Genomic DNA, 16,619 nt, shown 5'->3' on the forward strand with positions numbered 1-16,619 from the left:
ATGGTGGTATTTTATGGTGACTCAACTCATCCGGTTAAGTGTGAATAAAATTTTAACCTCCGCCCTCATCTTTGACGAGTGTTTTGCATATTTTTAAAACCTGTATTTAAATAACATTGTTGAGTTCTTGAAGTCAGTCTTCGTATTCTTAAGTTAGCTACATGCTTAAATTAGCTAGGGCGATCTTTCATGAAATTCACAAATGTTCCATCTCAACAAAATAGGTTCGCCTTCAGCTGTGGGACACAGCAGGACAGGAGCGGTTCCGTAGTCTCATACCATCCTACATTCGAGATTCAACAGTTGCTGTAGTGGTGTATGACATAACAAGTATGTAACTCCCATTTTATTCAAATTCATAAAATTTATAGTTTTTGATACCAAGGTTTTAATTAATTCCATTGAACAAGTTTTATTTCAAATTATCAGGAAGTATGTTTTTTTGTCGTGAGCTGCTGTGATGAGGTTCAATGATTTTTATATGGAAAATCATATATTCTCGTATGCCATTTTATGCTTACCTATTCATCCATGTCTAATTCACTAGCTTCAAAAATATTTCTAGAGTGAATCGAACGGCAGTAAGAACCTAATGTAAGTAGTTCATTATTAAAGATAATGCAATTGGAGGAGATGAAATGAAATCATTCATTTTCTCCTTTCAGATGCAAATTCTTTTCATCAGACTTCGAAATGGATAGATGATGTGCGTACGGAACGAGGGAGTGATGTTATTATTATGCTGGTTGGCAACAAGACAGATCTCTCTGACAAGAGACAAGTTGCCACTGAAGAAGGTGAACGTAAAGCCAAAGAATTGAACGTAATGTTCATAGAAACTAGTGCCAAGGCTGGTTACAACGTGAAACAGGTAAGCATTTCTCCCGATTGACTCACTCCGTGTAATTAAATCGACAGATTTTATTTTCAAAATGAAACCATCCAACTCAGAATTAAATGAAGTTCAATGTGGTTATGACCTTTGTGAACAGAAACTCTGTTAATTTATTCTTAATTTATCTACACAATACCTCTTTATGACATACATTTGCCATAGTAATTCTTACCGCACTATACATTTATCCTCCTGTGTGTTAACTGTGGCATCTCCATTGATAAAGCACTTCTTGCAGACATTCTCCATTGTAAGAATCCATTATCCTCTCTCCCTGGGCTGCAAGAGCCTAGCCACATAAAAAAACCTTGGTTCTACTAAGGTCACCAAAGTTAAGCAATGCTGGGCCTGGATGGAAAAGTTGGTGACCTCCTTACCTTTACTGTGGTGTTCTTGTGTCCTGTCTGCTTCTTGTGGCAGGCAGGCTAAATATGGGTTGGCACAGCCACTGTTTGAGGAGCATAATCTTCTTAAGTGCCTACCAAAGCAGAAAAGTTGTATCGTCATTTTCTTTTGGTATTGGTTATTCTGTTCTCTTGGTAATCCCTAGTTCAGTTACTTCTCTTTCTCAGTCTGTCTTTCATGGAGTTATCAGGAACTTAGTCCTCTCTCATGGCGAGACCTACAGGTGTGCTTCTTAAATACTTATCCCTTGCTGGTGTATCTATTCTCCATAATATCATCATGACTCACTCGTTCTTCACTCCTGCTGGTTGAAAGAGATGCTCAGAGGCTCAAAGGTGCTGGATGGAAGAACTTTGGGAAGGGGAGGAAGTGGACATGGAAGTTAACAGTTGAGATAGGAACTATACAGAACTTCCTTCTAATCGAGCATGTTTCCTTGTTGAGTTGGTGTACAAATATTTTTCTATTAAGGAATAAACTTTTTGAAAAACTTTGGACCAAGCAATGCTATTTATAAGAAATAAGTAGGAACTTGTTAATAAAGTAGAAGATGAAAAGTTAAGGGTTATTAAAACAAAAGATATCCCAATGTACTAATATTATGCTTTCCTCAGAAAGTGAAATGTTTGTTAATGTTTACCTCGAATTATTTTTGAAACTTGTAAAAGATTGTTTATGTAAAACATCTACAAATGTGAAATGGCATAATGCATTCACATTTTTATTTTTACAGTTATTCAGACGTGTTGCTGCTGCCCTTCCAGGAATGGACTCTACAGAAAACAAACCACCAGAAGACAGTATCCTTTTCCATAGTGTAGGAAATAACTTTATTTACTCTCCTGAACTAAAATTTTATTTCCAGTGCTCGGGAAATTTCACGCAGGCATCAAATTGTTTGAAATGATATCCGTCTGAATTTCAGTACTTCTTCAATTATAACATTTCAACCTCCTTGGTGTTAATCAATGCTCAGACCTTATAATGTAGTCAGTCAATAAATTATCAAAATACAGATATCAGAATTTCATGCAATCATTATAGGTTGTCCTATTTTTGTGCATGGAGCTAGGACTTAAAGACTATAGGGCCTTGAATTCCTCCCTCGGTATTTGAAGATTTATAGCATTTCTATTTATATCTCTTGTTAGTCAACAATGAGGCTAAGCTTTTTAGTTCCATAGGTGTTGCATTTGCTATGCAGGCTTCATGATGGCTCTGACAGTTTCCGGGATCTCCCTGCAGTGGGTAGTCCTGGTGGAACAAAATAAATCAATGTGGAAATAACCTGGAAACTCTTGATTCATCTGTGGTTGTTACAGTTACCAGCTATTCTAAATTTTGTGGATTTGGTTCCCTCCTCCAACATGATTCTGATGTTGTCATATTAAGACATTTTGAAATGGACATTATGATGCGGGTTGCTTTTAGGTGTTTAGTTGGAAGATTAGATGTCATTTATATATTTTGATGAGAATCAGAAAAAAATGGCTGTATTAAAAATATGAAAGGAAAATTAATTTTACTGTTGTAGAATGAGATATTCTGTTCACAGTATGATATTAACTTTCTTATATCTAATAGTTAGCATGAAGAATTGTTGGTTTCAAAAGTCAGTATTTCACCTGGGAAAAGCTATTTGCAGGCAAAATCTAAAAATTTTAAATTCTAAGGCATTAAGACAAGTCCTTAATATGTCTATGTTTTTTGGTAAAACTGATATAAGAGTGTTCGTTATAAGTGAGAAGTATGATGTCTGTCAATGAGGAATATTTTTTCATGTGCGTAATTAATCTGTAAATAATTAATTTCATGCTGTATCGTCGGCTATGTGATGCGTGGTACAAGTTTAATCGATTTGACTCCAGTTTTGCCGCAGCAAATGCAAGTTGAAACATTGCCTGCTTCTTATAGTAAACTATGCACCCCACGAGGGTGTTTCTTCACATTGGAGAACAGGAAAAAGTGGCATGGGACTAGGTCTTGGCTAGAGAGTGGATGGAGAACACACGTCGTACCGATCTGTCTGAGATAATCATGATCTCTTGGTGTGTTTCGTGGAACCTACCTTACACAAATGCATGAACACAGGGCTGTTGCTCTCTTCCCAAAATGTGGCTGACACCCAATTGAAATTTTCAATGTTTCTGTCTGTGCTCTAAATGTTATTTGATGAATTTCTTACACGTAGGCCGCAGTGGTGTTGATGTTTGCTTCCGCAAGAGCAGTGACTGAAGCTCCAGTTCCTAATTGTCTTTCCTCCTTAAACATTAAAAAACCACGTAAAACCTCCTGCAGCATTTCATAGGCCTTGGCTGATGATTTGCTGCGGAGGGGACGGCCACATTTCAATGCTGTGTATCAGTTTTTGTGTTACCCCCATAGGTGAACAGAACTGAATGTTTCAGCTTGCAATATCTGACGCTGTGGAGTACAATACGGGAGTATGACGACTGAAACCCTGTGTGCATTACACATTGAGTAAAAATATAAAATAAAATGTTTCCACTGTAGATTATTGGATTAGGAATTTATGATCACTCTTTATTGAACAGCCCATGTAATGTGATGATCACTTGGCTGTGGTGTGTCATGCTGAGAACATGTTTAGCATGGAACAAAAATATTCCAGCTTTCCTTGCTGATGGCAGGCATATAATGCCTGCTTGCATGTAGCAGTGACAGACAGCATGAGCCTTTATGGCATTTTCCGCCTCATGTTTAATGCAAGTACGTTTCCAACTTGTGATAAAATTGCTTTAGGAAACTTGTGATATTGAGTGACTTCATAATTTCCTCTCTTACCGCTGAGCATTAAAAGTGAAGGATTGCACTAGTTACGTTTGAAGCACTTTGGTGAAGGAATGGACAGTTCAGAATTTTAACCAATTTTTACTTAAACTTTGTTCATACTAAATTTAATAAATTATCCAATTTTTAGGGGTCATGTTAAAGTGTGCCCTAAAAACATAGAATGTGATGAAACATTTAAAAGCTTTTTAGTCTGTTTAGTTTTGAGTATCACATTACGTTCTGGTAGTTATTCTGGGACTCTCTGGATATACTTGAACTATGTACATTTTTGAACTAAAGTTTAACTTCTGGTGTCTAATTTTGACTGTCTAATTTATGTATATATTGAAACAATTGAGTAATTTTCAGGATTGTCCTTGAATGTATCCCGTGTTTAGGTTGAAATACTAGGAATGTCTATAATGCATTGCACCATTTTGTGAGCTGATGTTTCCAGCACTTGTTTACCGTTATTCTGCTATCATTGTTGTCGACATCTCTCTGGCATCCTGTAAATAGTTATAATTGTTCATAGATTAGTTAACATTAAATTGCATTTCTGTTGCAATTAGGATGTAAGGTACTCAGCTTCATTGTGAAGGTTGTCTGTCTTCAGATTATGCCTCCCTCTATGAAGCAATCAATTGACCATTCATGTGTACGTACACAAATGCTTTCTCATGAACGTGGCTCAGTAGTAATTCATTTAATGAGTTGCCTGCTTCTTTGCTTAGAATTCAATTTCTTTTCTCTTTCATTTCAACTTCCTTTCAGAAATCTGCTTGTTCATTATTATCAAGTTTGTTGACTGGAATAGATGACATTGGCTTTATGTTAACTGTACCACTCAGAGAATTCTGGGAACTCAGGGTGAAGAAATATTGTGGGGTTCAAGTTGTAATACTGATGTGTTTAACTAGTATAATGGTATCCATGTCCTAAAAAAGTAATCCCTTGGCCCAATCCTATTCTGGGTGGCTCGGAGTATTACGTCAAATGAGCATTTATTTGATGTGACTCTTGGTTACCTTTTTTTCTCCTTTCTGAGGCACTTTCAAAAATATTCGTGTTCTTACATTTATTTGCAAGAAAGGGATTCATCAGTAATCCGTAGGTCTTTATTAAACTTGGTAAAAATGCAACAATTTTATGAGTGTAAAAATTATTTGCTTTGACCAGGATTTGAATATGGATCCCTAGATGTCTGGTTGAGTGCTTTAAATGCAGTTAAGCTATCAAAGCATCCTCTAGCACTCCGGACATTGAGGGCTCCAGGTTTGAATCCTGGTCAAGTCAAATGACCTCTACTGTCTGAAATTATTGCATTGTAATGCACATTTAGCAGATGACTCCATTTAAAATTACTATCATGGCATCTCCTGCAGTCTCGTGGAATTAAACGTGGCAAGGTACGCAATGTGAAAATGAGACCTCTAGTTTTGGATAATGCATCCATTGAGCCAGTATTCTCAAGATGTTTTGAAATGAAAATGAGAGGAAAAAGTGCTGCTGTCAGATGTAAACCAACCCAGTTCTTTCATTGTCATCTTTTGCCTAGTCATTGAGGTCAGTTTCAGAGAAGTTAGGTTTTGGTGTGTTTTGTCTCTCAATTCAAGATGTACATAGGTGCCTTTATGATTCATCGTGAAATTTGTTGTGCTTTCCTTCATAGCTTGTTCGTTTAAAAGGGTTGATATATGTGGCTATATTGTGGATATAAAATCCAAATTTAATGATTAACTAGAATTGGAATGGATTAAAAATGAGGCCATTAGCTAGGTAAACTAAAAATTCTAAACAATATAATTTGGGTAAATAGAATTATAATTTAGATCTCAAATTGTTTATGAAAAAGTGGGGTTGATGATGTTTGAATGCATGATTAAATACAGCTAGCTGGAAACTTCACTATTATGCTAAAATTTCATTCGTTTGGAGGATTGCTTGGCCCTGAATTTAAATTGTCATATCTATTGATGGCCAGGTGTGTTGCATGCTTCAATAACCAAGGGGAATTCAAAATTGCTACATCGTAAAATTGAGGTCTTAATAGACTCGTGAGAATGTTGTGAGAATTTTTTTCGGTTTTCTTATGAAATTCTGGTGATTGCCATTGGGTCCCATTTTGTCATTCTTCAAAATTCTATAAAAACCGTGGATATTATGAGTAATAATTACATGTGAATTTCCATTGGTAATGTTGATTTTCTAATTATGTAATTTCACTTGTTATTTTGGCATTTCATGACTAACCAGAGTTAGAGAGCTAGTAAAATTGCAGTTTTTCTTCAAATCGATTAGTTATTCATTTTTTCAGTCATTATTTTGATTTTAGTGTATTTTCATCCATTTGGCAGTCATTTGAATGATTAGTGAATTTGTCGTGTGTGAGTGTGCAATCTGGAATTGAAACATGTAAAGAAAGGTGTCTTTGATGTATGGTTTATCTGCCAACTATGATTTTGGAAGAGAACAGTAGCCATTGTCAGCTTTGCTTTATTTGTTAGTCCATATCAGCTTACTTCACCAATGTGTTCATACATTTAATTTACTGTCGTAATTCCAGGGCAAATATTCTTTGCTGGCAATCATTGGTGATATAAAAAATCCAAATCTATTCAAGCAGTTAATTGAATAAATTTCATTTCCTATGAATTGTTTTTATTGGAACATACTTGATGTACTGGAAGATAGTTACTGTAAATTGGTAAAGATTTCAATTATGGATTTTCCATTAGTCTTAAAATTATCGTTGAATAGTGAAATCTTTGAAAGAATATTACCAGTGTAAATATTTACTGCTAAAGAAAATGAAATGAAGGAGAAGTTCAAGTGAGCCTAACTATTGCTTATTTAACATTAAAAACTAAAAATGGACAAAAAGTAGAAAAGCAAGTCCTTTGTTCTTGGAGGAGTTAAATAAATATGTGTCTTCCTGTGATCACAATTGGATGTATAAAAAACATTCATTATGATCACACATTTATCAGAATATATCAAATAAAACTTCGTAATTCCACATGGAATAAATTGTTAGGTGACTTAAGTCATCTGGCAGGATGATACTGCACAGCAGTGAAACCTGGTTTGCAATCAATTTTATTTTATATGTGGAATTGCAAAGTTTTTTTGACATAATTCATCTCAAAACAATTCCTCAAAGTTACACCCGGGACGATTTATTTTATCAGATTAATTGTATCTCAGCTCTAATTTATTCTCTTCAAGTAATATAGCCATCATTTTATGACTTTAGTTTTGCTACCGACAAAAATCTCAAGAAATGTAATTAGAACTTTCAATGAGTTTATTTTTATTTTTGGATACATGCCACTCAGTGATGAAGGGATTGTTTTAGTGAATCAATTAAGACCCGAACAGCATTAGAACATCTTTTGAATAAAAATTGGATCCATCTTGGGAAATGTTCAGCAAAGTTAATTTATTGACAACCACACATCAAAAGCAGCTTTATTGGCTGTGCATGTGTGTTTTAAGTGCATATGAGTAATATCCTTTGGGCCTGGAACTTGCATAAGTTTCCTTCGATCAGGTAAGTAAAGTCAATGTGTGGCATGATTTGTCTCTCTTCCTTTTACTAAATAGGAAATTGCCGTCTCATTTATGTTTCTTCTGTTGCTGACAAATGGTTGTATAACTTGTTAGTTCAGCATTATATTCATTAGAAAGATAAAAGTCTAGTTGGTTTTTCGTGAGTTAGCCTAGCCTCCATTTATAGCTCATCTGGGTTATTCCAAATGCAAATGATAGTTGTTGTATTGTTTTTCTCTTGACTGCTGTTTTCATGGTAGTGGGTCTTCAGGAAAGTCTAGGATTTCCTCTCTCTTCATAGATGTTTGTTCACCAACTTAATTTGTTTTATTTCCAGATATATATATATATATATATATATATATATATATATATATATATATATATATATATATATATATATATATATCTTCAAAATGGAACGCTCTTCAGCGACGCACAAATATATAAATACACAGATGCAGATTTGTAGAATATAGAAACACAAAGAAAGGACACTCACAATATGTTATTTGACGTTTCGACAGCTCGGCTGTCGTCTTCAGAATCAAGGTTCTGAAGACGACAGCCATTGGGGGGATCAGGATGATGTGGTGGCTAATGTACTGGCTTCCCACAGAGAGGGCTCGGGTTCAAATCCTGGAGACAGTAGATATTTTTCAGTGGTATCCCGATTCCTACTTGAAATGCTTTGCGGAGAGAACTTTGAATAAGTGTTCCGTCCATTGGAACGTTAAACTGTGGACCCATTGTCACCTTTTGCTGAGAGTAGGCTAATGCTGATGCCGGTTTCTCTCCTTCCTTTCCATCCATCCCTGATGGTGCTAATGACCTTAGCTGTTGGTCACCTCCCCCACAAACCACTACTACTACAAGCAAGTTGGTGAGTGAGCAACGGCTGTCTAATGGATTAGGTGGGCTGTCTAATGGATTAGGTGGGCTGACTAAGAAATTACCAAGCACGGGTTTAATTCTAAAGATATCTAGTATTTTTCGGCATTGGAATCTGTCTCCCAGTTCAGTAATGATTGACTATCCACTTAAACACCATTCTACTTGAATAGCTAGTAACATTCTCCTCAAGTTACACAATTTCAGTGTATGTCAATGCTGGCAATAGGTGCCATTCTCACTAGTTTTTTCTTATAATTCCTTATTTTTTATTCCATTTTCATATAATGCTCTGTGAATAAAAAAATATAGTTGACATGTGTATTATTCTAGCTAATCTTGTAGTAATTCATTCTTTTCATTTTTGTATCCAAGCTCTTCATGTAACTTTTGCGTCTTTCCATTTGGGACTGATTCTGAGGTATCGATTGATTTTTTCTGTAAGCCGTATACAAGTTGAACCAGAAAAATCAGAGTTAACTCCATCCAATTAGATAAGAATAGAGAGAGAGATGTGAGCAAACAACACTGCCATGCCCCTCTCATTCCTCTCTTATCTTCCAAGAAGGGACCAGCATCACAGAACAACTATGTTATAATATCATTGGTTCTCACCCTGCCAACATTGAATGACTGCATTCTTGCCTCTGTGATATATTTATCTACATAATACCCCGCAAGCTGCCGGAAGGGCGTGTGGCCCATTGGCCCATTTTAGGTCACCAACCGTAAAAAGGAACAAAGCCACATGCAAAACAACAACATGGAAAATTACACCCACAGCAGCACAAACACTCCTGCAACAATCCCTTCATCCAACACTCATGCAAACACATGTACCGCAAGCCAACAAAAAACTGCACCCCAGGATGCAGCACGAAAGCCATCCAACAACACGCAAGCCAAGATACAACAAGCAACAATGTGAAACACCACCACCACATGAACATGCAACACAAAACACTCGATCCCCCGCGGAGACTGTAAAATGCAGGGAATTCAATGCCAACTTAAGAGAAAATATCACTGAGTCGAGAATGGAGTCATTCAGCTTTCTCACTTTGATGGAGTAATTTATTTACTTAATAAAATTCTAAAACCTTATCATAGCCTCTAATTGGTCAATGCATTAGTTTCAGAGTGTAAAAATCATTCGCCTTATTAGCGGACGACTCAAGTTATTGTTGCAGCATCTCCCGCAGTTTCTTTGGAATCTAATTGGTCATATTTAAAGTTGATTAATCCATGCATCGAGGTAGTGCTCAGCAGTTTGGGAGATAGTAAAGAAATAATTAATAGAATGTTTATTAAAATCTTCTCAGCTCCTCTCTCCACAAGTATTTTTCATGCAACTTTCCCCTTTGTGTGCCTCTCTTAGTGTGGTTTAGAGGATAAGGCTTCCCTGGGTCCTCCGTGTTTGCATCTTATTGCTCTTTGGCACCATACATCATTTTAGCCAAGAAAATTACTCTAGATATACCATGCATTTCTGGTAATATCATACCCCCTTTCAATTTTGTCATCAAGCTTCATTACCTAATATGGAATCATAAAAATGTCAACAGTAAAGGTAAATGTTTTTTTATGTTGTTTTTCTTTTTCTTTGTAAACTCTCAATATTTTTGCATTCAATAATGCTTCTTTGGCCCTATTAGTTTCTTTTCTCAGTTTAATATTTATCTCTCTGATCTTCCTTATTCTTAATCCTGCAGTGAAATATATTTTGCCTGGAAAATGTCAGTAATTAAAGGAATCCATAAGAGTTTTTGAGTGCAGAGGCTTGATATTTTACTTACTGACTGGGTTGAGTAGTAGGAGGGCGCAATTGTTATCCTTGACTGAAGTTTCCAAGTTCCTTATTCTTGAGTTAAAATTTGGTATCCTAGTCGTCTCAAATTTCTCAATGATGTTGTAGAAGTTGTCATCATCGGCCTCAAAAAACTTGAAAAATACTATCAAAATTAACATATATTTCTTTGATTTAGTGTACATAGTTTCTTATGAAAAACTTCCCTTCAGCCTCTGTTATTACTTGGTTTAAGAATGAATATAGGCAGACATTAATATCTTGCTCTATTTTTGTACTCCCATGCCAAAAACAATAATTTGTTTTTTTTTTAATCCATGGCAATGGTCATTGAAATCATTCTATGCTATTGACTAGACTTTTAAGAGATTTTTGAATATTTGTGTAATGGAGGTGATACATTAGCAGCCTAATTTATGTTGCTTAATGATTAATATTTCATAAATTTACCATCTAGTTGTTCAGTGGAACAAGTCTTTTCTAAGTGAGGCTTGTGTTGTGTGTTAGCATGTGAAAAACATGGAACGCTTGTCCAAAATAGGTTGCAGATTTATTTATCGAGGCTCATATGGAGTATTGCACAATAGTATTTCAAAGGTAATAGTACATGTTGAAATTTCATGGAACTGTCATCTATTTGCATTACACAGTAAAATCTAAAGATTTTATTTTTTTAGTCTTTTTCTTTTTATCGATTATTAACCCTAAGAGACACTTTTTTAAGAATTATGCCTTTAGTTTTAACATTGTTTTCTACATAAATTATGTTTTTCTATTTAATTGATCATTTTTTGACGTGATGAGGCTTTCTTTAATTGATCCAGTTTTCATAAATTGTGAGAAATCATTTTTAAAATGAGATAAATATGGTATTTTTCGGAACTCTTGTTGTTTTTTTCTCCAGTCTTCTTTGAGTCACATTTTAGAGAGAGCATTTGTTGTGTTGAGTCTTAATTTTGGTTATACATTGGTATGCGCTATTTCATTTTTATTATTTTGTTTTTATTTTCCTTAATGTATATTTAGTGCAGGAAGTTGTTCTCAAGGACACTCCCAACGACGTGGCAAACCAAAATGGGAATTGCTCGTGCTGAAGAGCACGTTAGAGCACATGGGAACTCCGAGAATAATAGTTTGAAACAAAGCAGGTTCCTGTTGACCCATGTGTCTTCGAGTGTTTCTTTCACACCACACTCCCTGGGGGCCCATCGAGGCCCTCCTGCCTTGTTTTTGGTTGTACTTGCTCCAGGCCCAAGGACTTGAGTGATACACAAAGAGCACCGTGTCAGGAGTCATCCCTTTTTTCAGTATGGATGTACACTAATTCTCCCAAAAATGGTTGTTGAAGGCTTGAAAAGAGGCATGTGATCATAGTGAATATATAATGAAGTGGTTTCATGGTGCATTCCGCAGAAACATTGCCGGTGGGCATGTAGTGTTGCAGCTTTCGGGAGGTGATGTTGTTATCTCTGGTCTCTGGAATTGCAATGTGTGATGAATTATTCCCATTTAAATGATGAATTGAAATTTATTTGCTTCATGACGTGATGTCATGGTTATTTATGCATTGTAAATATTGTAGAATACTTGAGTCATTTGATATTGTGGAACACTCTAGAGCTGCACAAAAATTAATTTTGTTAAAGTTGAAACTCATCTCTTTTGATTATAATGTTAAACTAAATTTATGATTATGATGAGCAAGTATTTGTTAAGAAAATTGGCGCAGCATTCCGAATTGATTAATGTTGTATTGGTGATTGTTTTTCCTTCATCTTAGTCTTCTTTTCCTTTCTTTCTGTTTGCGGAAAAATAATTTGAGCTAAGTTTCTTTGATAACACCTTATAATAATGTGTACATTCTATTCGTGAATGTGATTTTAGAAAAATAACTGGTCTCTACTGTAGTTATCTGGCAGCTCCAGTTAAGCACTCACCTTTTATTAAATCCATAGTTAAATAACAGTGGACTCTGTTAACATGGCATTGTTTACAACCCCTCTTGAACATTTTTTATTCTTGTGCTGTATGTTTTACCATACAATGGTTATCAGAATTTGAATGAATAATTTGTATCAACTTATTTATATAATGGATGTCAATGTATTTGCATTGTTTTTTGTTGCTTTGAGCATGTGTTCATGAAGTGCATGATTTCATTTTTGCTTTTTTGTATGGTGAAGTCAAAGAAGTGATGGACTTTCTGAGCTTATTTTAATCTTGATGACTGTCTGCAAAATGCATATCTCTCTTTCCCTATGTTTTTTCAATATAATAGTTACCATCAATTACTTTTTGAAGTCGCAGTTTAAGCTTGGTAAGTTTTTACATTTTGCTTTCAGGTTTTTACTGGAAGAAAAACCTGCGAGTATTTAATATTTTGCAAAGTTGTCAACAAAAAATCACTGAAGTAAAATGTAACGATTCAAGGTGTTGCCAATCTTAAATATTTAACCTGTAGAATATTTTACCTGAAAGTATTGTGATCATCAATAAATTCTTGAAAGGCTTTTTAACTTTATTTGCGACTTATTGTATATCTTATTATACCAACAATTCCTTCTAGCTCAGTGCATGGCAATATTTTCAGATTTATTAAATGAAGAATTTTCTGGAAGAGATTATAATTTCATATTTTTGTCAAATGATAATTATAAGATTTTCTTGGATTGGATTATTACTAAATTTCCCGTTAGCCAGTTCTTGATGAAAGATTTTGCAAAAATATTTGTTGTTTCCCCTAGTACTATGGATTTACAAGAGAACCTATTTGATGATTGAGCTTCCACATGAGCTAAGGTTTTAATAAAAATCATAATTAGAAAACTCATATTTGGTCTTTGTCATATTCTAAAGAAAAAAATTATATTTACTCCAGTATAAAATGTCATTTCAAGGAAATTTTGACCAAAGTACTCATTCTACCTCAATAATTTCACCTAATTGTATTAGTGACTGAATTTGTATTTATTTCTGGTAGTATGACTTGCAATTTGTGGCAATGTATAATTGTCAATTACGGTAACGTCAGTTGTGTGATGACTTCTTTAGAAATTACTTATATATATTGTGATCTTTAGGCTTTCGAGATGTCTCATTGCAGGATTCATACTTCTCAAGTGGTTGTGGATTTGTTACCGACGTATCTATGATTATCATAGATAACAGACAACTTGATTGGTCATGAGATGACCAATCAAATATTGACAGGCCTATAGTTAGCCATTGTTTTACCAAGAGCTTGTCAAATTCGAATATAATTGCTTTGAGGCTAATGTTTGCATAACTAACTACAGTGTAGTTGATTTTGTAGTTTAAATCTTAATTTCGAAATCCATCTTACAGCAAGCCCACTGCTTATGTTTACTGTCACAACCACACAATGCAAGGTTTGCAATATGTCCGTGCTGGTGAATTTCATTTTATGTAGATTGGGGAGTTACAAATATCTGTTAATTTTTTATGGCGTGCGCATTACTCTGCTAATGTGGGTGCGGAGTTGAGGTTAAGAAATGATTTATTTGAGCATCCATGCAACAAAATGTTACAAGCTATCTTCAAGCCTATTCATATTCTATAGGACACATCCCACTTCCCTGAAGAATGCAAAAATCAGGTAGGCATCCTATTTACTAAGTGTAGGCATCTGGTCTAAGTACTCCAATTTAGAACGCCGGTACCTTGGCGTCTTTGTGTGCATTCTCAAAGGGTCAGAGACACCATCAAATCAATGGATAGTAATTGTACTGCTAGGAGATATTGCTGAGCATTTTTCTAGTGATGGATGGTGTGTAAAACATCAATGTCAGTTCTGGGAAGTTCTAAATTGACTTCCCCGTTACTTGCAGCATACTTCCCATTCCTTAATATTTGCGATTTGTCTACATAATTTCTTTCTTATGAAATACTTCCACAGTCAGTATAATGAGTGTTTCAATGTTCATTCATTGATGTCATAAAGAATTCTTCAGTAATGGTTTAAAGAAATGTGTATCAGGGAGTTTGCATTGATGGGACATCTTGAGTAGCTTGAATTTATAATGAGGTAATTAGATATATAATATTCTGAACTGGTGAAACAATTACTCAATGACCGCTCTCCTATTGTTAATATACCAGAACAATGGAAATAGCATATATTGGAACAGGTCGGGCCCAGTCAGAAATTCCATACAGGGTCTTCTGCTGTGGATCATTAATGCCTTCAATGATGGAACCCAGATTTCTTAACCCTGGAAAATTGAAAACAATGGGAACATACCAAGGTTGTTTATGGCATTTACATTTAGTAATATATTGTAGTTATGAAGATGATTTTAAACTCTTTTTGAGATAGCAAGAATAGAAAGCTTAAAGTGTAGGGGAACTTTCATCAATGATTGCGTGCACTTCTGGGGATGAGGAAGAGGTTTGGACAATTTTAATGGTCAATAAAAAAGGAAAAGGAGCTTGAGTATTCATAATTCAAACATGGGTGCAATGAAGTTAAAGAGATAACTTGTGCTCTCCTGATTGTTAACTAGAAAGTTTGTAGTCAAACAACTGATATCTTCTAATATTAGCAGGAGGTTGTACTGCTTAGCCCCCACCTTGGTGTCCTCTAAGTTTCACCATGTCACCTAGAACACTCTCTTACCTTTTGTGAATGCTGTCAAGACTTGCTAATGTGTTGTGAATGCCATGGGAATCAAATTAAGAATCAAAGAAATTCCAGTCATCGTTTTAAGGTTAAGATTTCCTTTGGAAAGTATTAAGTGAAGGAGGGTAGTGTATGCATTTGATAAAACATTTTTGGCTTAACTTTCCAGCATGGTCACCATTAGTAAATCAGAACCACTTCTAATAAGCCCATGGATATTAAGGAACTCTGCTCTTGTATGAATCAAGGGTTGTTCATTTTTCAATTTAGTAAATATTTAATATTTATATGGACAGGAATATTATTATAACTAAATGACAAGTTTTCAGGCTAAATAATTTTATCAATGACTACATTAGGGCAAATATTTGGAAAGTTCTTATTTATTTATGTGCATAGTTAATGTCATCAATGCTTTTTGAATGTTTTGGATGGAAGTTGAACAATATTGTATTATATACCTCATAATTGCAAATTGCTCGATAAGAGGCATAAATGAAATGAAGTACATAGGGATGGATGTCCAAGGGATAACTATCAATTGAAAATGTTGCTTAATTTTTTTGGTTGCTCATGCTTTCAGTTGCATCACCTCACCAATTGGAATTGGATTGATTATTCATTGCCGCTACATGCACACTCGACACCATAAGGTAATTTTTAGCAATCGCAAGCTTGATAAAAACCGATTCAGAGCAAAACACATGCAGTAACCTGTACTAATGTATGGATTCATTCAAGCCGATTATCAGGGAGTGAATATCACACTAAACTGCACCTTTTCTCGCCTAGTTTGCTTAAAAAGTAACACACTATGGGTTTACTAAAAAGTCTCTTTGTTGTGTGGTTGAAAGGACCCACCGATACATCCTTCAATGTGAAGAATTTACTAAGAACCCTGTTTTTAATTAAACTGATAACATATGACATGCAGTTTAATTAAACATAATGGTTGTAGTGATTAACTCTCCATATTAAAATGAAGTTTTAATGAAAATTTGACATATTGGCAGTTTGACTCAACTTCGAGAATTCTGTCACATTAAATAATAGTGACGGTGGTTTGTGGGAATTCCTGTTTCTGGAAAAGCATAACTAATAGTGTGAAGAAATTGCTGAATTTGACCCAAAGCCATGGTATACTCTGTTATGTTCAAATTGATAGTAGGTACCTTAGAAGTTAATCACCCAGGTCCTGATGCCTCTCTTCATGATGCGATAGAGAGCTCACGTAATCACAAAAACTCAAATAATAAATGAATACTAATGCCCTCCATTTGGGAAAATAACAATATTTGGATTATATACTTAACTTTATGATTGTAAGTGATTATATTATTGCATCAAATATATACAAGAATTGAATTTCTAAAATCTGAAGGCTGACATTGATGCATGGGACTGCTATTTATATTATACTAAATGGTGTTTTACTGCAAAGAGACATTATGGTTTGTATTTTTTGAGTTTTAATGTTTTAAGTTTCCTCTATTGCAATTTGATTTGACTTGGTAATAAGTTGAAAAATACTGATAAATACAAGCATTCATTTTGCTATTGTTCGAATGAATTGTTGGGGTAGTTTGCAATGACTTGAATTTATGTGAATCATTAAAGGTGTGAATTAGTAACTTTTG

The 16,619-nt window shown here is 34.8% G+C and overlaps 1 protein-coding gene across 2 annotated transcripts in view; it reads left to right on the top strand.

The window, feature by feature from the left end:
- Rab6 (RAS oncogene family member Rab6) overlaps nt 1–16,619 on the top strand; it is a 40,039-nt gene that overhangs the window by 12,336 nt on the left and 11,084 nt on the right. The window contains exons 4-7 of one of the 2 annotated variants that reach the window (XM_071584564.1): nt 225–330; nt 666–871; nt 2,034–2,100; nt 11,370–12,864. In XM_071584564.1, coding sequence (XP_071440665.1) covers nt 225–330; nt 666–871; nt 2,034–2,100; nt 11,370–11,437 — 447 coding nt within the window. In that variant the 3' untranslated portion in view covers nt 11,438–12,864. Of the gene's footprint in view, nt 1–224; nt 331–665; nt 872–2,033; nt 2,101–11,369; nt 12,865–16,619 lie in introns of those variants that run through there. The other variant, XM_071584563.1, reaches the window with a different exon arrangement.

This window comes from Hetaerina americana, unplaced genomic scaffold, assembly GCF_022747635.1.
Source record: "Hetaerina americana unplaced genomic scaffold, ioHetAmer1.1.p SCAF_2, whole genome shotgun sequence".
Lineage (NCBI taxonomy): Eukaryota > Metazoa > Arthropoda > Insecta > Odonata > Calopterygidae > Hetaerina > Hetaerina americana.